This window comes from Protopterus annectens, chromosome 1.part2 (genome assembly GCF_019279795.1).
Source record: "Protopterus annectens isolate FY-2018-M chromosome 1.part2, PAN1.0, whole genome shotgun sequence".
Taxonomy (NCBI): domain Eukaryota; kingdom Metazoa; phylum Chordata; order Ceratodontiformes; family Protopteridae; genus Protopterus; species Protopterus annectens.
The window spans coordinates 215,081,417-215,108,590 of record NC_056727.1 but is presented as its reverse complement, the minus strand read 5'-3'; the positions used below and the strand labels follow the sequence as shown (position 1 = coordinate 215,108,590).

Sequence of the window (27,174 nt, the reverse complement as noted above, 5' to 3'; positions counted from 1 at the left end):
ACCACAAGTGCTGCGGTTCGAATGCTTCAGTGGGCAGCAAAGGAACTAGTGAAGTAAAGAGGCATAAAGGGGGCACACACTGAATATGGGATGTTTTCAAAACCAGCCACGGAAAATGTGCGGCTGTCAGCCAAAGTCTGAATAAACCACTGGCAATTATACTTTTCTAAACATGAGTGGGGGTACAATAAAATGACGGAAGGAGGCAAAATGTGTTCCGTAGCAAGCAACACCCATATTTCAGTTTGCCTTGTTCCAAATCTTGAGGCAAAAAAAGTGTGACGAGCTCATAACAATAGGGGCAAACTTCAAGCATTTAATGGTTGTGGTAAAATATGGTAAAAATCCAACTCAGCTCCCCATCTAGCCACAGCCCCCCATAACTGTGCTATTAAGTCTATGCTAGAGGTTAGACTTACAAAATAATTCAGTTGTTTAAGGTAAAAGCATACCCTGTAAACGGTTCACATGCTTTTAAGTTGTCCTTTAAACTGAAGCACATTTCAGATATTTGGTAAAAATACAGAGATTTTGCAGCACCCATAAACATCTGCAAGAGATAGCTACTGCTGCATGTTTTGACACCAAAGGCTGCAATAAAGGACAGTAATCTATCACAGAATAAAAAGACATAAATCTAGTCCAGCAGTAATCTAGCCATAGCTAGTTGGAGAGCAAGCAAATCAGCAAACCATGGGGTGAAACATCATGCTCATCAATCAGCATTTCCAAAAGATGGCCCTTTAATATTACACCCTCACCAGCAGCATCCAGAGAGTTAGAATAGTATGTGATGGTTTGGTGGTCCATTTCATCTTGCTGAGTTTTCCATTTTCCTCTAGTTGGTATCTATTATACAACGACCCCCATTAATATTCAAAAAACGTGCACGCTGATTGGTCAGCGTGCACGTTGTAAATCAGAGTTATAGTAATGGAAAAAGGTCCGGTTGCCTGGACTTTTTCCATTACTATAACTCTTTTTTTTTTTACAGCAACGGAGAACGCAAGATCTCCGTTGCTTCACACTGTCTCGCTATGTTATTAAATGAGAACATGGCGAGCGGAACAAAAAAAAAAAAGCTTTTTAATGCTGTCTCGCTATGTTAAACTCATTTAATATAGTGAAACAGTTTGTAAAAAGCAACGGAGATCTTGCTTTCTCCGTTGCTTTTTACAAACTGTTTCGCTATGTTAAACCCATTTAACATAGTGAAACAGTTTCTTTTTACAAACTGTTTTGCTATGTTAAATGAGTTTAACATAGCGAGACAGCTTTAAAAAAAGCAACAGCTCCGTTGCTTTTTTTAAAGCTGTCTCGCTATGTTAAACCCATTTAACATAGTGAAACAGTTTGTAAAAAGCAATGGAGATCTTGCTTTCTCCGTTGCTTTTGCCCACAGCTCTGATGTACTGCATAGGCATATGCATGCGCAGTACATCAGAACTGCCTCAGAATACCAGATAGCTGCAGAAGGGCAGCAAGGAGGCATTATACAATGCCATTATTTAAGAAAATTAATTATTTTTTTTCTTAAATAATGTCATTGTATAATAGCAATAACCCACTTCTGGGTGTGGGTAATGCTGGATTTACCCACGGTTGGCTTTGTTTGGTCACTCGGGCTTCGCCCTCATGACCAAACCACACAAACCGTGGGTAAATCCAGCATTACTCACACCCAGGCGTGGGTTATTGCTATAATAACACCTGGTATCCAGGCCTTCCACTGATTCTTCCAAGCATATAAATATTGAAGGACACCCCACAAAAATACTGTCAAGTTATATAGATATAAAGCAGCTATATTGAATGTCTGTGTTAAAAAATGGCAATAACAGACCAGCCCTGCCTCCTCATCTCTTTAACTGCATTGGAGTACTCCTTATTCATTTTTATTCTTTGGCCCACGCAGTATAAAATGAGACAATGACAAGGCATCTCATAAGACTGACTGTCAAAAAAGGCTAAGAAATTCTTTACAGATATTATAGCAGCTCATGGTTTTGGATCAAGACAGCAATGAGTCCTATCAGTGCAGTTTTTTTTTTATCTTGGTCTAATTACAGCGCTGTAGGGATTCAGAGGAAGCCTATCCTTTCTTTGCCTGTACTACCCTCTGGTTAACCAAATAGTCATATATTATTCCTGCAACCACAATGATCTTGTTCATTTAGCAAAGTAAGCCTTTGACTTAATTGCTGAGTGTAATCCAAAAGAAATCTGATCTGTAAATCTGATTTATGTAGCTGCAAACTTATCTCAAAACTACAAAAACTAAATGAAACAAAATGTTTCTTGCTCTGTGTAACAGCTTATTTTAGGCTAGAAATATTTGTCTGGATAAATAATTGGCTAAAGCATTGATGCTGCCCATTAATCTTTTGGTTTGAAATCATTTACGGAGAGGTAAAGCCAGTCATTCATATGGGACACAAGGGGAGATAACATATTGGACTTGGGTCTCACCAACATGGGTGACTGCTGCACCACTCCCAGAGCATGTTCTTCACTGATCAGATCATCGGTCTGTCTCATTTGAAGTTTCTTTCCGACCCAATCCCTCCCCAGCCATAACCAGGCTAAAAAACATCTCAGAAGGTGACTACAACCTCCTAAGGGAGGGTATCAGTAGCTTCACACCACCGACCCCTCAAAGGATGCAGACAACTACGCTGAACAGTACACCAGTGCAGTATACAAGCACCTGTACAACTGCATGGGCTCAGCTATACCCAACAGAACTAAAGCTGCTCCTCAAGGGAAAACAAACCTGTCTGGTGGACATCTTCTATCAACAGGCTTTACAACAAAAGGAAGAAACTGTTGTCCAAGGGTAAAAAGAAATAAATTCCAAATTGGAAAACTCCCTCCTCTGCCTCAACAAGCAAATTAGATCACTAGTGAAAACCTCCAAAGCCAATTATGAATTGAAGGGAAACCGCAAGTCCTTCTTCAGTTACATTAGGAACCTCCATGGCAAAGCCCAAGTTTGTTCCGAACTAGTACTTAATGGCACCACTTTCACTGATTCTGTTGCCTTAGCCAACCTGCTGGCTGATAGGTTCGGTGCAAACTTCACTCCCTTATTTCCCCCCAAAGGCCCAGTTGACATCCCCAATACTTGTCCCACACCTCGTATCTCTGTAGATCAAGTGTTTAAGGCCCTATCCAAGGCAAAGAACATACCTTCCATGGGACCTGATAGTATCACAGCAAGAACTAGCTTTGCCATTGTGCACCCTATTCAGCCACAGCCTAACTACAGGCTTCATTCCAGAAGAGTGGAGAACTGCCATTGTCATCCCTTTGCACAAAGGTAGTGCCACTACTGACCTGGGGAACTAACGCCCAATCAGCTTGACAAGTCTGATCTGTAAAGTCATGGAGCGTATTATTATGAATCTCATAAACAAGGACATAGGCAATCTACAAGCACTCGATCCAGCCAATTTGGATTAGTCAGAGGCAGATCTTCCCTATTCAACCTAGTTGACTTCTTTGAGACTGTCACCAAGGCCCTTGATGTGGGAAAGGCATTACATACAGCTAACCTTGATCTGGCCAAGGCCTTTGACACAATCCCCCACTCCGGCATCATCAAAAAGCTAACACAACTTAGTGTCAATCCCTAGCTAGTCAGATGGATGGCCAACTAGCTCAGAGATAGGACCACAAGGTCAAAATAGGTGCTGCCACCTCCAGCAGCAGACCTGTCACTAGTGGTGTTCCCCAGGGATCTCTTCTGGGACCCCTACTGTTTGGCATATACTTTTCAGAGGTCCAGGCAAAGACAAAGGGCCTGTGACTGACCACGTTTACAGATGACTGTAAGTTGGGTGCTGTCATTGACTCCCCAATTGATGTTAACACACTGTAAGAGGGTCTCACAGCTACAAATGACTGGTGCCAAAGTCATGGCCTTAAGTTAAATGCAAAAAAAATGTATTATCATACCATTCGGCAAAAACATGGTCCCTACTGATTACCACATCAATGACAACCCCCTAAGCACACAACCTGTGGTGAGAGACCTGGGTACTCAGTTTGACAACAATCTCACATTCGACCATCATGTGATGCCGGCCGTCAGACAAGCCTTTTACTTGGTTCATCTCATAAGTAAAGGGATTGCATCCAGAAAAAAGGAGGTTATTACCTCTCTGTATTCCTCTCTTAGTAGACATATAATTGAGTATAATGCCTTGTTTGGTATGTACCTCTCCAAACATCTGCACCAACTGGAAAGGCCACAGAAATATCTCACAAAGAGAATCCATGGCCTCCAACACCTGTCCCATGTGAACAGGCTTAAATCACTATCACTCTGCTCTGTATCACACAGATTGCTCAGAGGTAATACGTGTCTTGTTTACAAGGCAATGTCAGACCCTGCCCTACTGGAGATGTTCCATATCTGTAACTCTAACTCCTAGCACATTACCCGCTCAAGAGGCCTAAATCTAATATCAACATCAACAAAACCTTAAGGAGAGACAGATTTGTGTCCCAGTGGATGCCCCGTCTCTGGAATAGACTTACCATACATGTCAAACAGAGTACCTCACTGATCTTCTTCAAATGCAACCTTGATGACTAGAAGGGGAAACCATAAATTTGTCCCAGGGGTTCCACCTTTGTTCCTCATTGACAGGGGTGACAGGTGCTGACTGAGGTTTCTTTTTTTTGGGGATAAACTCTTGGCTAAGCTTGTAAGGGCCCCAGGGCCATTAGCCTAGTAATCTCCTATGATCCTATGACTTCCACAGAGTCTGGAGAATGTTGCAGTGATTTAGCCAAAACTTTTTTAAGCAGGATTTAGTTTTTCCAGTCTGATTTTTAGACACCTGTGAAGATCATATAAACAGTTCAGATGGAAACCAAACAGTTTCTAAATTTTAAATAATTACATTTAATAATGACTGTACTGTATTGCATTGCCATATTTTTGCACAGTCAGCAGTAGAAATGCAAGTCTTACTTTAAATTATTGCAACAAGAACATTTAGTAAATTAAATGGCTATGTTTTAGGAAGTGCTTATTACTAACCATCATCCTAATTGCTGACAACATAGCACTTAAGCAAAATCAAGACAGTCAACAATTTCCCACTGAAAAACTGACACAAGGCAAGTTACCATCTCACTTTATTTATGGTGAAAACAATATTCACAACAATTACTTTGGCTTTACAAGAAGTGATACAATACCTCAGTGTCCATTTTGTTCATTAATCGTCACCAAAGAATAGCTTAATAAAGCAATCTACAATTGGTTCACCAAAATCCTGAAACTATTAAAATCAGATTACATTTACCTATATTCAAGGTCTGCTATTTTAACTCTAATTGACCCACAAGCTTCCTCACATACTTAATCAAACAGACATGCAAGTAGAACTTTACCAAGTAACATGCCCAAACTAATTTCCCAGTAAAAAAAAATCATAAAATTCTCTCAAGTATCCTCAATATTTTTAGACTTGTCAAAGATATTCAACATAGTGTCATATTGCAATCTAGTAGACTTTTTCCATTCTGTTAGGTGGCTTAAAAGTTATCTGAATTACAGACATCAAGCAATTAAATGAAACTAAGCTCCCCCTTCCTTCCTGCCACTCACCTTTGGTGCTCCACAAAGCTCCATCCTTGGGCTTCAACTTTTTAACCTATTCATTAATAACCTGGCTTCAGTCTCTGGTTAATCCACCCTTATGCAACATGCACATGACTCACCTCTGATCTGTTCAGTATCCCTAAGTTATCGAACTTCACACAGCTATCTTTTACCAACATTGAGAAATTGCAGGCCAATTCTCAACTGTTGATTAAGCCTAAAAAACATAAATAAGTAAATAAAACTAATGCTTTTCACACCTAAATCATTTAAGTGGAGTAAAGATAGTTTGACAGTTTTCCACATCTGGCTTTATCTCAATCACTTCGTTATTTGTGGTTATTATTGAAGATATTTTTTTTATTTGATATCCACATTCAATGCTCCATGAAGAACTCGCCAAAAACTGGAAATCTTGTATAAAGCCAGATGCTATCTCTCTGAACAAGATTGCAAAACCACAGCTACTTTTTATCTCTTACCTGGCCTTCAGTATGTATCCAGGCATCCTCTATCCTCACTTACCTTCACTCCACCCTAGAGGACAATCTCAACCAGTGTTACCATAAAATAGCCAAACTCACAAATATTCTCTCCAACCAAACCCGTAACTATATTTTACTTTAAAACATATCATGGATGGAGTACCCCAACCTTCTCACAATCAATCATCTAAAACTGACCCACAAAATACTATTTCAGCCTTTCAGTCTTAGAAATATCCATGGTGTGTAGGATCAAAAAACATTCCCCTGGCCTGCATCTCAAAAGTCATTAATTCGTACAGGGCTTCTCACTACTCCAGTTTTGTAGTCCATATCTGGAATAACTCCCCTCAACAACTCACAACTATCATACTTTTAGATATACACTAAAATAGGCTCTACTTAATTGTAGGGTGTGCAGCTGCTCTAACACATCCTACACTGTCAGCCCAGTAAACAGTATTAAATTTCCTCCACTGTTCATCTCATCACCATAGTCTGATTCCCCATCTAGCCTGCTATCTCTCTTAAGAATTACTTTACTTAGCTGAAACTACCACAGTGACACTCTGATTTCCATCTTTCTTCTAGGTCTCTTTTATATCATGATATACTCTAGGTCTCTAACTTAAATGATAGCATTTCTACATTGTGTCACACTTATAGTTTTACTAAACGGAAACTTCCTCCAATTTGTCATTCATGTTGCCATCTCCCTGTTAAGTTCCTTTGCCATAGTAATATACTCAGGATTCTCTAACTTACTTTACTTCACATTTACAATGCTTATAGCTTGCTACTATTTTTTTCACCACAATAATATTCACAGTATCTCCGTGTCCTCTCTCTCAGTCTGTCACTCACTGTACTCAGTTTTCATATCCACACTAAATAAAGACAATTATATCTTTTAACAACTTCAATATGTACCATATTCCTAAAAAGGTTTACTCTGTTACTAGAAATGTTTGCATCTATAGTCTTTTAATAGTTGTAAAATTAACTTGCATTTTTCTACCAGTCTTTTACGTTAATGCTTTCATTCAATTATTTAGTTGTTTTCTCCATTGTGGAAGGGCCTTTGCATAGCATTACTGTTCATGTTTCTTTCTATAAATATTTTTTATTTTGTGAAATGGAAGTTTTCTCCCCAGGCCTCCACTGAAAAGTGCTCTTGCATGACCCATCTCAACTTTCCTGATAAACAGAAGCAAATACATAAATAATAAATTAGATGAGTACAGACAGGCTTTTAATAAACCATTGATTTTATTAATTACAGCAAAATATGTAATAGCAATAGATACAATCTAAAAACTGGAGGAGTAGCACTCCTCTATAATGATGCAATAACTGTACCTAGCTAAAACAAAGCTAAGATCAAGAGAATATTGCATCCAAATTGCTAGTTACTGAGCTCAAGTTGTGCGGCTTATAATATCATTGATTTACAGTCCTACTTCACCTACATTAATAATATTTGGAAAATGATACTAGTTACATTACTTAGACTGCTCAAATAAAAATTACATTTTATAGAATACTTAAGGAAGAAATGCATTCTGCTTAGGAGTTTTAAAATAATTTGAACTGAACTAAATAAGAATGAATTTACAGGTCAAACCAGTTTGTAACCTAAAACAAATTATTAATGAAGCCAGAATGTGTAATATAAAAAACAGTAATCATACCCTGATTGATGCGATGATTACTTATACTCCAGAAATATATACAGTGAGTATGATTTATACAAATATAATAGGTGACTACCCTCCTGTAACATTCTTATTCAAATGACAATACTCAAGACCAGGTTATGTTACAGAAAGTAAGAGGTCTGCTATGAAAGAAAAATATCTTTAAGGTGAACTGGTTGCTGTTGGCTAGAATACTGGTATGAAGAAAAAGGATTCATCAACAGCCTCTGAGCCATTACTAAACATTTTAGCAAAAATGCCAGATATTTTCCAAAAATGTTAACAATAGTAAAAGGCAAGTATATGTGTCTTTATCTCCTGTCCACTTAATACTATGCTTAACAGTAGAGATAATTCTGGAAAGCAATAGAAACACCAAACAATGTCAGTATTCCACAGAAAATCCAGGACTTTAGCCAACAAAGGAGAAAACTCTAACTAAGAAGGTCATAAATATTATTGTCTGGGTACTTCCAAAAATTCTGTAAAGCAGTAAGCAGAAGCAGCCTATGCATTAACAAAAATGTACCTACTGCCATTTCTCTGCCAGAACTCTTTGCCAAAATCGTTTGATGACTTGCATCTTTTGTTCCTTATACTGGTAGTCCCTTTCATGGCCTATCCACTGATCCCTGCTTTTAGTCTATACCTTACTTCTGGTATGCTACCTCCCATAACTTATAAATTAATAAATTACTGAGGAGCACAAGTGACAATGGCTAAAATGCAAGAAACTTTATTATGATTAGTTAAGCGCTTTCATTCCTTATACTTTGTGGAACTTCATCAGAACTCACCATTCACATTTAAAAAATGTTTAAATACACTTGGATTAAAAAGTCATATGATATCATCTACAGAATACAAATAGCCAATTAAATCAATTAAAATTCAACAAGCATTATACTATTTCAATTTCAAAATAGAGTTGATGGAACAAGTATCATTTAACCCAGGATAACTTATGGCATTCAATCTAAGTTACCATTTCAATTCACATTTTTTACTATTTATTCCTTGGGGTCACTTTTTTACTTGTTCTATCACAAAGAAATGTGTGCTAAAAATATTGACATGTTTAAACAAAGCGTTTGTAACTTGCCCCTTCTTTATAGCTAACAAATGCTCCTATAAACGTTCTATTATATTCCTAGAAGTCTTCCCTATATAGAACTCCAAACAAAAATGGCATTTGTTAGGTAAACAGCCTGTTTTGAATTACAAGAAAAATGACCATTACTCTTGAAAGTTTCACATCTAGTACAAAAACTATCACCTATAATACTACTTGAGCATTGGGAGCAGCACTCACGCAAAGATCCCCCATAAACACTTCTTGTTGCCAACAATCTTACAGTTATTCTGTTCTAAATAAGTTCTGAATGTGTTATCTTTCTTGTATATATTACAGGGTCTCTCACCTATTTTTGCCATGATAGTTCTGTCAGAAGTAAAGATTCCCCAATTTTTATATATACAGTCAGCACTTTCTCTGCTATAAAGGGTATATGTTGGCAGTGATAACATGTTTATTACCCTCAGACACTGCTTCCCTGTTAAGGTACCCCAAAGTGTCACTTGTATCTGTCCTACTTTTACCCAATATAGGTAAATAGGTCTTGTTGGTTTCTTAGTTACCACGTCATCCCCAGTTTCTACACAAAACTTTTAGGGTAGCCTCTCCTACAGAACATATCCACTAATCTGTCACATTGCTTATACAAAACCCCCAACTCTGAAATCATTCTGGCTAACCGGTCTAGTTGTCTTTTGACAACCACCTTCTTCAAATGTTTAGGATGCCAGCTGTTAAAACGCAAATAACAGTATGAAAACGTGGGTTTTCTATGGATATTCAAATAAAATTTCTGATTCTCAACATCTTTCATCAGCTCAGTGTCTAAATATGCTATGTTTTTCATTGTCATAATTATGTGTACATTTTAAATATTCTACTGTATCGTTAATATACAAAAAAGTTTTGTAACTTGCTAACGGAATCGACCAACAAAATAAATATATCATAAAAAATCTTATATAAAGCAGCCAGGATTTAGTAAATTCACTATTGACTATATACTGGAATTCCCAGTTTGCCATTATGTAATTAGCAAACATTGGGTTGCATGCTGCTCCCATAGCTAACCCACTTCTTTGTTTAAAGAATTGGCCTTTGAAGTAAATGAAATTAATTTTAATAGTACTTCCATAAACACTGTGATAGCATTAATTTTGTCTGGATGTAATTCAGCCCATCTGAACAAATGTTATTCAAACCATTGCAGACCCATATCATGTGCGATTACTGAATATAAATTTTGTATATCAATAGTTACCAAAATCCCTTCTGCTAGAAAATCTACCTCATTTATCATACTTAAAAATGCCAGGAATCTTTTCAAATACATTTCAAAATTCATTCATCTTTTCAAAATACTATCTAAAAATATGTTATAACATATATTATTAGAGGATATGCTAATGCAAGGCCAGATATCTAAAAATGAATATGATTATATGTTGAATGAGAGACCTGTAATAGCTGGCATTTTTGGGATGCCCAAGAGTCATAAGTATCTGGAGAACCCATTTAGACCAATTGTAGATTCAACAAGGTCTAAGACTTTTTATATTTAAAATTTTTTAGACAGTATTTTTGAAAAATGGAATGAATAATTTAAAATATATTGACAGAGATGCACAGTAAACCCATTTAATAGCATATTTAGCCTTAGTCTTCAGTCAGACTCCAACTTTATATAATCACAGTTTTCACAAAATGAATGTATACATTGTGATAAAGGCAACAGCAACATGGATAAAGGCAGGTTCATCACAAGCAAAATATGTAGAGAGTAGAAAACGACCAGCCAATACAGCTAAACATAAAACTGGTTTTATTTTTAACTGTGTTGGCTGATCATTTTTTACTTTCTATATGAATGTATACATTATCTGCTGCCTTGTCACGTCAGTGCTATCTTGGGAATCTTAAGCTGAATGAAAACTTTTCTTTCTCCTGTTTTTTTTCAAAAACTGCTTGCGTTTATATTACAGAGTTTTTAATATTCAGTCTCAGTGGGATAGCTACTTGACTTTTTACTTCTGTTATGAAATATTTGTTTTGTCAGTAAGCATTCCATGAGCTTCTCACAAATAGGGAAATGCTTTTGTCACTAATTTTGCATTCACATTCTGTTTCACGTTTGGACATCACCAAGCAAATACATTAGGAAACGCTACTGTGCATTTGTGTGTCTCTTCATGTCATACCTAAAAGTAAACAGCATGGTTAAAGCCTAACATAAATTGTATCAAGCAGACCAATAACTGGAATACAGATAAAGGTTTCAGTGACAGAATAACACAAGTGCATGCAACATAAAGTGCAAATTTGAATGAACTGCATCATATATGTTGCAGGAAACATGACAAGTACAATAGTAAAAGTGAAGCAAAAGAATCACTATTAATATGCATGAACACCACCCCAGATTAGATGGATTGTTATCCTGAGCTGCTTCTCCTACATAAAAGGTGAAAATCCAAGGAAATCCTGAGAAAAACTGCAGCAATAACTCCTGGGTGGGAGGTTGGAGTAATGGTTAAGGTGCTTACTTTAGAAACACAAGGTGCAGGGTTTGATTCTGACATGGGGTAATTGGCTAGGCTTAAAATGGCCCATAAGGGCAGTTAGCCTAGTACTAACCTATGAACCTATAACCTATGAACCTACATATATATATTATGAGCAGAAGAAGCTTAATTTGGGGGGGGGGATACTATGCATAATGTCTCTTCATATATTTCAACTGCTGTTACTCTCTCGAAGTATTGTTTTAAGTTTCATACCTGTCCTTGGTTTGCTTTGATTCTTTTTACCTCGGACCCACTCATGAGGACATAAACTAGTCTATTTCTGATCTAGGAGGATACCGAGTTTTATCACTAATTGAAAGGATGCTGATGTTTTTAGAAAAAAATATTACTTGCAAGAAAAAAGTTCATGGCTTTCTTTTTATCTGCTAGAATGTATGGTAAGAGATCATATAATAGTGATACTCATAAGCTAAGCAATATGCTTCCCTTCTAATGATTCTGTACCCACACAACAAAGAAACAAGAAATCACGTCACAAACTTAATTCGTCAACATGAGAAGAAAAATCACTGCTACTTTATTCTATTAATACACTTGTACTTCAAGTCCTTCACTCCTAGGATATGTACTTCCAATCCTGCATATTATCAAAAGAAGGCAATGCCTAAAGCCTCTGATATGGATTCTCTGTCCTTAACTATGGGTCTAGCATTATGCTAAACACCAGGAAATGAACCAGGCTTTAGAAAGAATCAAGTATCAGGAAATGAAACAAATCAAACAAGGAAAACAGTGCCAGTTGTAGAAACCACAATATAGCTAAGGTTAGACATATTGAGAATCAACCAGAATTTGTTAAACAATTGAAATTAAGTAGTTGTATAGGAATGAGACTTAGATAAAAAAAACATTAACCAATAAGGTGGTACATGACCCATACACATAGAGAAATAAGGAGGCCAGATACTATTATGAAGGGAATGACAAATGAAACATTTTGCAAAAAGATTAATAACAACATCATTGACCCATACTTCAGTATCTTCACAATATTCAAAGAATGCAATGCATATGTTTGCTTCTCTCTAAACATACCTTAGTTAAACAGTTATTTATTTGTGTTAATTACAAAATATGCCTCTGATATCTTTATGAATTATATTCAGAATTTACATACCATAAAATGATAAGAAAAAGAAGGATGGACAAAACTGCGATGCAAGCAGTGTCGTGGGAGACATTTCCACAATATATCAAAACAATCACAAAATTGAGCAAACTGGCTATAGTTGTCCATGTAGCATAAAGTGCTATTCCATTCTGAACCTAGAAAACAAAACATTTTGACTCAATAAACAATTATACCACACCACAAAATAATAAAAAGCAGTCCACAATCATAATATTTTCCACAAATATTATGTAAGCTCTGTTCATCGTTCTTTGTGGTAATGCCTTTCTTTTCAAATGACACCAATGGAAACCAATGCTTCTGCTGCTAGAAAACATTTAAAACTCCATTAGGAATGTTGTGTGCAGGGCATTCCCTGTATATCCCACTTGTATTTACAATAACCTGTTAACCACTTTAGCTTTTCCTATCCATCTTGGAGTCCCACAAGGCCTGGTTCCAGGACCATCATTAGTTAATATTGTACCTGCCTCCATGCCTAGATCTAAAACATATTGGATAAATAAGCATGCAGCTGATAGTAAGACTGGGTTCATTGCACAAAAATTAATCTAATGTTGAACATCTAAATTCTTATATGAGATAGATCATTGAATGGGCACACGACATAGGTATGTATTTTAGTTTTTTTAAAAATGTAACATAATGCAATTTGGAAAGGCTAAAATTTATTTGCCTGTGTACCTAGTAGAGTATCTACTAAAGGAGGTAATACAATATAAAGACCTGGGAATAAATATGGTTGCTAACCTTTCCGTTGACTCACATGCTCAACTGATAAGTAATAAAACTGTGCATCCAATGGGATATATGTTTAAAAGTCTTAGCAAAATAAGTGAGCTGTGTCTTACTTTAATAAATAAAGCATATATTAGGCCAGTCTTGGAGTACAATATTATTTTTGTATATACAATGTAGTTCAGTAGAATTACTTTCAGATAGTACAAAGAAAATTCCCCAAGAAGATTTTAATTCACAGAAATTATAGTTAGCAATAATATATGCAAATACCTCAGCTGATTTATTACTCATTATGATTATATCCATGGTAATTAGCATTTCTCTATAAAGTCTTTTAGGACCCTAAGTTACAAGCTATGTTGAACATAAACATTTGCAGTTGTATTTTAACAGAGAGATATCAGGCTATGAAGTTAGATTTAGGTACTATGAGGGCATAATTCCATCACTATTATTTAACTCAAGATTGGTAATATGGAATAGATTTCCACTCCGTATTAGAGATGCTAAGAGCTTGGAATCCTTTAATAGATAACTAGATTTGTGGGCTGGTGGCATAGTGTATCCAACATTATTAGATGGCCATATGGCCTTAACACTGGAAAACAACATCTGAAATTTTAGAACAATGATCACATTTCTCAAAGTTCTACTTGATGTAATATTCACAAATGCATTTAGTTTTACTCACATTTTGAACACTGACTATTTGATCTAAGGATACAACTAATTCATCCTTCAAGCTGCATGTTTGAAGTATGACTGTTGGGATATTCTCTGCAAGTCATAAACTTAACAGTACTAATATGAACTTATAAAAAATTAGAAACGCCCTTCATTTTACTCCTTAAAACCTATTGTTGTCACCAGGTGCTTGTCTAGGATTATCTTAGTGATGTCTCTAGGCATGGAATACTGTGATAATGTGTCTTTGTTTTTATATTAATAATAACAAAAGTGTGTCACTCACAGGCTAATGAAATGTTGCATAGTAAATGTTACATAATGAAGAATAGAGCTGAATTGATACACATCTTCTGTCTAGCATGGCTGTAGAAATATTAACTGTTGTTAATTTACTAATTGTGCACACTGTTAGAATTTTCATATCTCTGTAAATATTTTGACAAATCAAGTAATATACATAGAATTGATTAGCCTCATGAAAGCTCATAAATGGATGAACAGAAATACTGCTGCCAGTGTAAGTGTAGCTTGAATGTTGCACATGGTTTACAAAACATACAATTATTTTTTATTGTGTCTATTATTATTTACAAAGTCTATCCGAGATTCAGACTCTGCTGAATCCTACTACTCTAAAGCTGCCATTATGCTGAATGGTAACTATTTGTACTTCTTTAGTAATGGTTACAGTTCTGGACATAAAACATTTCTTTATGTTGTGACTTCATAACTTGACTCTCCAGATATTCATTGCATGTGGTGAGTTCAGTGTTGCTGAAAACATAACAGCCTCAGTAAGTAAAACCAAGGGTATTAATAACATTTACTGTTTGTTAAATTTGAAAAACAAACTTCTTATCTCTGTCTCATATTCAGAACATGGGTACATGTAGAAATATATATTATAGCACTTTCTTTTATTAGTGATAGACATAGGCAGAAAGCTTTTTACAGTGCTAACATCACTTGTTTTTTTATAGATTCATGGAGTCTACAAGGCAGTCAGTCCATGAACCACAATTTCTTGTCAATCGCCATCATCATCATAGAGTACCTCATGCCTCCAGGAAGGCTAAACAAGTCAGGCCTGGGATGAATATATGAGCACTCATCCAAATATCAAACTTTGATTCATGTTGGGCTTTCATGGACATCCTCTGTTGACTTACAAAGTGAATGGCAGAACTATGTTCACTTTAACACCTAATTTACTTCATCAATTATATGGGCCAGGGTTATCCTTGGCTATCAACTCTACATCATTTATTATTATATATTTTTATAGTAGTCAGAAAATTCCCTTTCTTTAATAACTTTTTATGTACAGTGAAATTAACATTATTTTAAAAGTAAACTCATATCAGTGTTTCACTGCATAGTGTTAGATTACTGAAAACTGTAAGGTTATAAAGTAGAAATTTTAATAGTTTGATAACCATTATTTCATCAGTCAGCAATAAACTATTACTGATACACATGTTCAAGAGCATTTAGTGTGCAAATTTATGGCAAGGTATAAGCTCGGTCTAGTCACTACCATATTCCTTTAGTACTGGTAAAAACATAAAAAACAATGTTCTACAAAACAAAGCCAATGTGGATTTAAAATACTCAGAAATGTATTACTGAAAATAAACTAGAGCCACATTGTGCAAGTACAATAAAACAGGCTTGACAGTACTGTGAATTCATTTTGTATTTAATTGCTAGGTATAACTATTTAGCAATCGGCATTTAAATCATGCATGTATGTGTGTGTGTGTGTGTGTGTGTGTGTGTGTGTGTGTGTGTGTGTGTGTGTGTGTGTGTATATATATATGTGTGTGTGTGTGTGTGTGTGTGTGTGTGTGTGTGTGTGTGTATACATACATATATATGTATGTATATATATATATATATATATATATATATATATATATATATATATATATATATATATATATATATATATATATACACACACACACACAATTGGTCCATTAATATTGATAGACCATCAGCTGGGTATTACCAGGCTATGTAAGATCCCTAAGGCCCCTTCATTGTCACCGAGAAATCTCTTCACCCTGAGAACCCTAGTGACAGTCAGCTGGTAGGCAGCAAGCCAGTTTGCTGATCCTGGAGAAATGGCACACTCTTTTTCTCTTTGAGAGATGTGATAGACTTCCACTTAAATGCATTTAGATAGCTATACATTGACACAGGAAACCACAGTTTAGAATATGACTAAATTAAGAATTGGAAATACTTTAGTCTGATTTTAAATGCAGGCACTACAAATGGGAATATTGTAATTGTAGCAATGTAACCTGAAAACAATTCAGAATATAAGTAAAAAAGAAGTACAAATATTAGCATATAGTATTTAAAACAATACAAGACTGAGCATAGAAATGTTTGATGTCTATAGATCAATATGGGGTGAGCTGAAATAAGATGAAAAGATTCAAATGTGTAAGCAGAGAATATCAAAAGTAAGGATGTAAGACTGATAAGTATAGTCTTAACAAAAGAAACAAGTTAAAATCCATGAACAGAAATCAAAGCTCCTAATCTCATCAGATAGCGGGTTAATGATTATTTCAGCCTTGGGAAATAACAATGACAGCATGGAGATTCAGAGGTTGAGGTTTCTGCTGCACAGCTCCAGTGTTCAGTACTGACCACTGGTTACTGTTTATTCTAGTCTGCATGCTCTTTTCATGGTTGAATGAGTTTCTACTGATGCTCCAATTTCATCCCATCTACTAAAAACAAACTGAATGACTGGCTACTCCAAATTATCTGTATAAATTACATTTTAAATTACATTTATCATTGTTCTTGACATAAAGGTTGTGGTTACAAAAGGTTTGTTAAGGACCTGATCACTTATCTGGTTATTAAATAAATACAGTTATATAAAAATGAAAATATAAGTACTATGTTGCTAATAAACTCAAAATGATTATCCCCTGCTGAACTTTTTTGCTGTTATTTGACTTAAAAGAAAAAAAGTAATATAGTGTAGACAACAAACACCATAACTGATGTCCATAGAATCATTAAGATGAATCATATTGCAACACAAATAATTCTAGTTGTCTGAGACTGCTTAATAATTTCAGTACTTATATATCCCTAAATGAAAATACTTCAGGAGCAATATGTTTGTATGAGAGATGTAAACTTTAATTTTTACATAATTCTGAACTGAAACTTTAGTAGATGTGAAATGGACACAGCAAATAATTTTAAGTAATTCAAAATTATTTATCAGATTACCTTTTACGTCTTTACTTGTAATGGGTTTAGTTATGCTGAAAAGTGTATCTATCTGTTTGATATTAGTCTGGGTTAATCTACAAGTTACAGCCTTGTTGTTAAAATGGTTAAACCTTGGGCAAAGTTGTCCACAGCTAAAGAAAGAAAATAGAAACTATACAGGTCAATGACCATCTTCCTTTTACTTGATTCCTGCATGATTATCTTTATTCATTCATTTGTTCATTCATTCATTCACACCTTCCTTCCATTCTGTGTTTATTGTTTATGCAATAACATAACTTATTACCATTTATTATCATTTATCACATGTTATCGTTGGCCTCCTACTTGCCTTTTAGAACATTACCTAATCAGCTACATACAACAAAAATTAGTAACGCTAGCATCTGTCCTTGCAATATTACTTTATCGTTTTTAAAGATCAGAATACTACTAAGTTATTTATCTATTTTTCATTTATTTATTACTTTATTAAATGAGATTGTGGATTGATCCCCAAATGTATCCATTTCAGTCCCTGTTGGAAGCCATTCTCTATGTAGACATGAAATTAGACTTGTAATAATACACTGCAGTGATAGACATGAAATTAAACAGATCTAGTACAATGCACCGTGTTTAAAAGTTCACATGTTCATAGAATTCAAAATGTGCGAATCCGATAACGAAAAGTGTGGTGTTCATTATTTCTGAAAGTCTACCCTCTTCATTCTGTAAAACAAGTTAATAATGGTATTCAATTTAATGACATCCGCTGGTGAAATAAGTTAGATGAAGATATTCTGTATCTTTCACACATGACATGAGGTCTGTGACAGATATGATTTAGAAAAGGGTATAATAAAAATAAAATGGATCTGTACAATGCTGAAAAAATGAACAGGGAAAATATAGCTTTATTTCAGTGAATAAAAGTATAAAGTAACAGACCTGTAATTCAACAAAAGGTACACAGTTTTAACAAAATATTGCAAGAACAAAATTGAAAGAAATCTTGTTTTTGAGGGGAATCATTCCAAATGATTTAAAGGAAGTAAGCAATATGAAAACTCACCATGCAGAAATGCCACACTTGAAACAAAAAATGGAATCTTGCTTGCAGGAAACAAGTAACTGTCAATGGCAGTTGATGAGAATATATCTGGATCGTCATGGGCAGTTTTTGAGACCTTACCTTTAAAAGATCCTACACAAGGGTGAGGCCTTTTATATGAAGCAAAGTAAGTGGTCTTAAATATAAGTTAGGAGTGACATAAGAAAATGCAAAGTAATGAAATATGTATTCTTTTGAGGAAATGTGGCATAATGAAAAGCAGAAAGACAGGGAGAACACAATACAAACATTGGGTGCTCTGAACTCATTACCAACATTAGAAGGATGCCACCTTTCAGAAAAGCCTGAACTCATTACCAACATTGGAAGGATGACACCTTTCAGAAAAGGAAATAGAGCAGTCACAATTCAGAAACAAGGACTGGTCTAGTTGGCAGAAGTGTCATGGATTAACTTTATAGACAAAGTGCTTGATGCATGAAACTAGCTTGTGAGGATGTTATGAAGTGCCAACATTAACAAGTCTCCTAGATCAAGGAGGGCTAGCTGTCAGCAAAAATCCAGCACCATATTATCTCCAGGCACACTTTAATAAACAGTCACCAAACTCCAGTACATCAGATAATTCTGTAAATAGAATGTTTTAGATCTGTTACTCTGTAGTCAGGCACACCAATTCCCCTCCCACTAGGTTGGACAAAGAGAAGGTGATAGTGAGTTGTCTTTCCAGTGCCAGAATCTTTGATATCTCAAGGGCCTTTAAGACTCTTTCACCTAACAAATATGACTACAACATGGTGATAGCTGAAGTGGAGGTGAGCAACTGGAGAAGCAGAGACATGTCAGAAATATCCATGCATGTCACAAATGCAGGCAGGGCTCTGGTCCTCAATGGAATCCTTCCTTCTTTAGGAGTGATGCCTAGGAACAAATAAAGATAATTGCATTCCAATAACTGAGTTAACAGTTAGTGTCATTCCAGGTTATTCCAGTATGTGTCAATATAAGATGAGATGTTTAATAATCCTACTTGCTTTGCAAAGGATGGCCTGAACCCCACATTCCTAGGCCTCTGCGTACTGACTAAAGTTTGTTACCACTATAGCACCCTTTTTAGGCAGAGTCCAGGTAATGGACATAGCAATGTAATGAACAAACCAAAGCAGCTGAGACAAAAGGCAAGCTAGTGAAACATAAACTACGTTAGCTGCCAGAAGGAGAAGCCACAAGGTTCTTGAAGGAATTTTTATTATCTACAAATAAATAGACTGATATGAGCTTTAGTTCATGTAACAATAATGAACTTCTTCAGATAAAACCGAACAAAACAACAGTTTTTAAATAAGACCCAAAGCAGTCATCTGAGCAAAGGATGAAGTCACGAAACCCTCCTATTTACATTTGTTAAAGTGCCAAAATGCTATTTAAAGTGCCATTCAAACTGTATAAACACAGTAATCTAAAAATGTAAAAATATTCATTCAGTAAAACCTTAAAATGTACTAAATAAAAATGAATGAACTTATTAAAAATACATCAAAAAGAAGAAAAATTAATAAAAATTAAAATACAAATGTTGATTAGGATGTTAACATATACACCAACATATATAGAAATAATAGTAATAGTTCTTTATCTAGTTAAAGCTTTATGCTTTAAAATGCAACTGATCGGGCAATAGTCATTCAAGCCTGGCCAGTTGCAAGCATTAAAAAATAATTTCCAAAATAATTATTTTTCCTCTAACACCAATGTCTAAGGACCCCTCCCATGCTGGTATTGACCTTCTCTATAAATAAGTATTTGAAATGGTGGTTAGGGTACATGTGAACTTGTTTTGCTAATGCATTATTCAGATGTATTCTTTTTATATCATATTCATGTTCATAAATCCGGTCCCGTAATCTATGTTCCATTTTGCCTATATTAAAACATTGGCAGGACTGGCATAATCCTACATACACAACTCCTTTGGATTCACAGCTGTAGCTACCATTTATCCAATACTCCTTACCACAAATGCTGAAAGAGTCACCAGTATTAATATATTTACAATATGGACAATGCCCACATTTGTTCATAGTGGGCTAAGGTTGTTATTATGTGCATTGGTAGTATTATTGCTTGTCATATTCTCTAAGGTAGTTTTAAAGTTCAAGCCCATATGGTATACTACAGTGGGTCTTTCACCCACTTTGTTTTTAATTAGAATGTTATACATAATGACCCAATTTTTGTTCAAAATCCACTTGTGTTTTACAATTGCTGCTGAACCATGTAATAAAACTAATAGTTGGGCTGCAGTTATATTGTGTTCTATTCAAACTGCAAGATTGTGAATGAGATGTAAGCCCTAAAGATGAAGTATTTAAAACAGGTTTAAAATGTTCTACTGTTTTTTTACTGTATACTCCTCTTATTGATTCCTTTAGAAGAGGTTTGGGATATACTCTCCTACCAAACATTCCCAAAAAATTATTACACTCTTCTTCAAACTGTGAATCTAAAGTGACCATCCTTGTTGCCCTCACTAGCTACCCCTTTACTACTGACCTTTTGTGATGGTATGGGTACGAGCTGGTCTAATGAAGAAAGGTATTAGTGTAGGTATTTATTCTGAATGCTCCGGATGTATATCTGTTGAACCATATGTCTTTCTCCAGCAATACATCCAGATAGGCTATCCTATATGATGGCCATTCATATGTAAAAGATAAGAAGTTGGTTGTAGAATTAATATATTGCATAAAGGACTCAATGTTCTCTACCTTGTCCTTCCAAAGGATAGAAATATTGTGCAGGTAACAAAAATAAATCTGGAAGGAGGCTTTTACATCATTTTCAAATAAAAATGTATGCTTTCAATGGGCCATAACTAAATTTGCAAAAATCGAGCCACAATGTTACCCCATGGATACCCCACTCTTCTGTAAATAATATGTTGCCTCAAATAGAATGCAATTATTATCCAAAATGAGGTGAAACAACTCCTCATAAAGGTTAATCTCATCTTGGGGGACCCCTTTTTAAACAAAACTTTAGTAATCCATGTGACACCTGTATCCTGAGGGGGTCTATATTATATCATCGAACGCTTAAAAAAGTGAACGATGAATAATCGACCCCATGTAAGTGAAAGCTTACAATCTTGAAAGCTCAGAACAGCGATTTTTTTCCAAGGGAAAAAAATCACTGTTCCAAAAAAAAAAAAAAAAAAAAAATTGAACCCCCCCCCGACTTAACTATATCAACTCCGAGATCACACTACATTGCCGAAAATGGCAAAGTAACAGAAGCGGCCAAGCAAATTCTTTCCTTGGGAAATAATTTGCTTAAAAGCCAATTCGCTATTTTGCCTTTTCGTTGTTCTAAGTTCGACCAAGACACATTCGATAGAATGCCTCTTCAGTCATCTAATAGGAACCCTCCTGAGGTATGTCTGTATAGAGATCCTTTACATCTACAGTAATAAAAACATCTTTTTGATCATATTCAACTTTGTTAATCAACTCTAAGAAATGTCAGGAATCCCTGCAAATAGTTTTTCATTTGATGAGAAATTTTTAATTTTTTGTTTAGGTTATTTAGCACAGGCTGCTGTTACTGAATTACACCCATATGGGATGCATCAGAGGGTTATCAATGTTTTTATGTATTTTTGGACCCCAAAGATAGTTGGCATGAGTGCAGGGGTCATGTTAAAATAGTTGAAAGTATCCAGGTCTATGCGAATATCAATGACCATGTCCCTGATTTCCATTCCAATGCTTTTATATGCTCCATTCAATTGATTCTTTGAAACAAGTTCATAGGTATCAGTATTTAGAATTTCAAGCAATTTATTTTTGTATTCATGCACATCTGTCATAATAAACCCACCCCCCTTATCTGGTTTCCTGATTCTAATATTCTGTTGTTTTAAATAAAGCAATGTCAACTTTGTGCTTACTTAAGTTAAATTCACAATGCCTATTATTTTGTAGTAACAAAATTCTGATATCTAGTATACATACCTTTTTGAATAGTTGAATGTTCTTGAAATACAGAAATCATCAGTAGGGACATTATTTGCATCAAAAATAACTTTAAGATTTAGTTTTCGTCGATACATTTTTAAACACAACAATGTTTTAGCCACATTGGTTCTCCTAGATGGAACAAATGTAAGTCTTTTTGATAGTAAATCTGATAATTCCTGGTTGAAGGACATATTGCAAAAATTGTAAATTTTAAAGTCACCTCCCTGGTTATGAATAATTGCACAAGTATGCTGAGGGGCCATGTTCACTGAAGTAGTCACTTCTGTTAGTTCCTCCACCCATGATATGTCTGCTGCAGTTGGTTCAGTTCGTGGAACTGGGACCAGTTGTTCGATCACATTGGTTCCTCCTGGAGGGCATCCGAAAATGGTGGTTGTTTCAGTGGTTATCATGTTGTTCTTGATTTTGATCATCAGGGTTCCTATACTCATCCTTTCTGAGCAACTCAAGGGTGGAAATTATGTGGGATCAGATAAAGGGATAGCACGTTCATTGCATTCCTGAACATTACCACCATTAATCATGCATTCTTTCTGATGAATAGTGTTATTGTTGATCGGTTCAACTTGTTGCCAGCTCCTACCTTTACCCTAAGTCTGAAATGGTGGGGGGTTAGGGTATGCAGTACCTCTGGCATAGTCTATCCTATCTCTCTCCAGTTTCCTTGGTTTCATTGCTTTTAAGCCTTCTAGTTGCTGGTCAGTACTTGAAAATTCTTACATGTTCACATTTGTATTGCTTGTATTAGATATCCTGCATTATAAGGTTATCAAGAAAGCATTTATATTGCTTGTATTAAATATCCTGCATTATAAGGTTATCAAGAAAGTTAAGCTCCACACCTAACTTTTCAATAAGTATGTTTAACCAATAATTCAAGTAATTCACATCCTTGTTTATCAAATAGAGCCAGGAGTTCAAGGTGGAGGGAAGAAATTTTCTCCAGGTCTGTCGGAAATAGACAGATTCTTAATCCTTTGAGTACTTGCTAATTTTAATACACTGAATTTTCAAGCATTTTCAAGCTGCAGCTTTTTATACTTCAGCAATTTGTAGTCAAAGTCATTCAGTGATACCTGTATCCTGAGGTATGACTGTATAGAGATCCTTTGCATCTATAGTAATAAAAACATATTTTTGAACATATTCAGCTCTGTTAATCAATTTTAGTAAATGTCAAGAATTCCTACAAATCTGTTTTTCACTTGTTAAGGATCCCTCAAGATTCTCACAGACAATACCACAGTGATGTGGTATGTCAACAAGTAAGGGGGGACAAGGTCTTATCTCCTATACAGGCTAGCCCTTCAGGCATTTTACATTCCCTCAGAACATTGTAGCAGATTCTCTGACTAGATCCATAACACTATCCCACCAGTGGGTGCTTCACAGGGATGTGTTTCTGAACATTGTCCACCAGTGGGATACTCCTCAAGAAGATCTATTTGCCTCCCTTCTTAACAGACAGCTTCCTCTTTTTTGTGCCAGAGTCCCATGCCCTCTAGCCTGGAAGGTGGATGCACTCTCTTTTTCTTGGAAGAGGATGTTTCTTTATGTCTTTCCTCCCCTTCCTCTCATTCCAAAACTCCTCCTAAAATCTTGCTGGTGCCTCCCTTTTGGTCCAGAAAGCATTAGTTTCCTCTTCTTCTGGGTATTGCCAAGGGCAATCATCACAAGTTACCTCACAGGGTGGATCTACTCACACAAGACAAGGGGTCTCTCATCCAACCCCTCCTGTCCACTCTTCAACGGACAGTGTGGGTGATAAGGTTTTGATCCCCTACAGACACCTTTCTTCCTAAGAACATGTTTTAAGTCCTGCTGGAAGCCAGGAAACCCACTACTAGAAAATCCTACTTATCCAAATGAAAGAGATTTTCTGGTTGGTGTCTTTCTCATAACCTGGATCCACTTACTATGGAAGTTCCTTTTATTCTCTGTTATTTGTGTGAATTGCTCAATGCTGGGTTGGCATATTCTTCTGTTAAAGCCCACATTTCAGCTAGTTCTACTTGTCTGCCTTTAACTCCCCATTTATTTATTTTACATTTGTTGAGTTGAATCGTCTGCGTTTTGTATTATGTAGCTTGGGGAGCAACTTGGATAGATCTCTAGTGGACAGGGAGTAGGATACAGAAAGATATCCAAATTAAGACTGGATTTAGCCTCTGGATTTGAAGCAAAAAAGTTTCTTAAAAGAGTCCTTCATGTTAAGCCTCCCAGGAAGCCTGTCCTCCTTCCTGGGACCTTAATTTTGTTTTAGAAAAATTGACTCAGGCTCCTTTTGAATGTGTTGTTTCAGCTTCCTTACAGCATTGTTCTTTGAAGACTGTTCTTGTTTTGGCCCTTTCTTCTGCCAGATGGGTGTCTGAGCTCTCATGGCTGTTACTCCTTTTTTTTTTTTGATTTTCCATAAGGACAGTGTGTTCCTTTGAACCAATCCTTATTTTATGCCCAAGGTGGTAAATAAGTTGTCTCTTAATCAGTCTATTCATTTGCTCACTTTTTTCTCTCATTTTACACAATCTGCTAGTGAGAAGGCACTGCACACCTTGGATTTGCATACACAACTCAGATATTATTTGGATAAGACTAAAGCTTTTCATAGGTCTGAACAGCTTTTTGTTTCTTTTCATCCTAGCTCTTTAGGTTTGGCTTTTTCCAAGCAAACTATTATATAATTGTACCACATCATTATATAATTTTATTTAAAGTACATAAGGGTTATATATTATTATGACAGCTACTAAGTACAGCAGGACCAGCTCGAATGTCACACTGATGGGGGAAGGGATGTGAATTTAACATGTGTACCAATAACACTTTGTTTTACAGCACAATAAACCACTCCCATGCCTGATAAAAAGTATATATATATATATTTAGAAAGCTTGTGAGGAAATTATTACTCTATTTTTATTTTACTTGGATCGCTTGTCTGTGTACTTAATAAAGGATTTTCGACTGGAAACAGACTGCCTGCCTTGCTTGGATTACTTTCAAATACTTAGTAATGCTGTACAATTATATATTTTCTATTATTACTTTTTGTTTTGTTTTGACTTGACGAGTTTACGTTCGCTACTTATACTACTATTGTCTGATCTGATTACTATACAGTGATTAACTAGAAATATATGAACTGAAAATCTTCCACACAGAGATGTTTCTTGCACTGTTTTTTTTTTTTTTTTATCAAATTAACATGTTCAGTTCTTTCCAAATGAGTCTCATGTAGAGTACATATTTGCACTCTATGTTTTTATTATAGTTCACTACTCTTTCTTTTTGTATGCATCTGTGAGGCCATTTACATTTAAGGATAATATAGAAAGCATCATTATGTCATTATTCCCACCATTTTATGTGTAACAGTTTTTTGTAGAGAGGAGTTGTGGTATTGTATGAGGAAGTCGGGAGTGACAGGGAAGTATGTAAGAGTGGTACAGGATATGTGCAAGGGTAGTGTGACAGCGGTGAGATCTGCAGTGTGAGTGATGGCTGCATTTAAGGTGGAGGTGGGATTACATCAAGAATCAGCTCTGAGCCCTTTCTTATTTGCAGTGGTGATGGACAGGTTGACAGACGAGATCAGACAGGAGTCCCTGTGGACTATGATGTTTGCAGATGACATTGTGATATGTAGTGAGAGTAGGGAATGGGTTGAGGAGACCCTGGAGAGGTGGAGATATGCTCTAAAGAGGAGATGAATGAAGGTCAGCTGGACTAAGATGTAATATATGTGTGTGAATGAAAGGGAGGATAGAGGAATGGTGAGGATGCAGGTAGTAGAGTTGGCCAAGGTGGATGAGTTTAAATACTTGGGATCAACAGTTTAATGACAAGTGTGGAAGAGAGGTTAAGAAGAGAGTACAGGCAGGGTGGAATGGGTGGAGAAGAGTGTCAGGAGTGATTTGTGACAGACGAGTACCAGTAAGAGTGAAAGGGAAGGTCTACAAAAGGGTAGTGAGACCAGCTATGTTATATGGGTTGGAGACAGTGGCATTGACAAAAAGGCAGGAGTCAGAGCTGGATGTGGCAGAGTTAAAGATGTTAAGATTTGCACTGGGTGTGATGAGGGTAGACAAGTTTAAGAATAAGTATATTAGAGGGTCAGCCCAGGTTGGACAGTTTGGAGACAAAGCCAGAGAGGTGAGATTGTGTTGGTTTGGACATGTGCTGAGGAGGGATGTTGGGTATATTGGGAAAAGGATGTTAAGGATGAAGCTGCCAGGTAAGAGGAAAAGAGGAAGGCCTAAGATAAGGTTTATGGATGTGGTTAGAGAAGACATGCAAGTGGTTGGTGTGACAGAGCAAGATGCAGAGGACAGGAAGAAATGGAAACAGGTGATCCGCTGTAGTGACCCCTAACCAGGAAAAGCTGAAAGAAGAAGAAGAAGAATTTTTGTTATGTTTCTAGTTCCAGCTTTTGTGCTACATGCATACACTAATGTTTGGCAGGTTGATCTTTTATACAGTCGTTTCTTGTTGTATCCATTTGAGCCTATGTCACATCCTACAACACTTTTTGTTTTATTGAAAGCCCTTAAAAAAACAGATACACCCCAATACACTCCTAAAACCTATTAACTTAATACTAACACACAAAACTATATGCAACTTCAAATATTTCAGATTTACCCTCCTGATAGGAATAATTGTCCAAAATTGACAGCTACATACTAAGATGCATGGTACAGCCTGTGCTTCTGTCTGGTTTTGTCTTATCTTTATTGCTGTCAGAGACTGGAAAAATGAATGATTTCAGAAAACATTATTTCCTAGCCACTGAAA

General features: G+C 35.9%; 1 protein-coding gene across 1 annotated transcript in view; it reads right to left on the bottom strand.

The window, feature by feature from the left end:
* Positions 1-27,174, bottom strand: part of LOC122788674 — a 341,452-nt gene that overhangs the window by 87,387 nt on the left and 226,891 nt on the right. Inside the window, exon 6 of the mRNA XM_044055573.1 lies at positions 12,577-12,725. Within this exon, the coding sequence (XP_043911508.1) occupies positions 12,577-12,725 (149 nt within the window). The remainder of the gene's footprint in view (positions 1-12,576; positions 12,726-27,174) is intronic.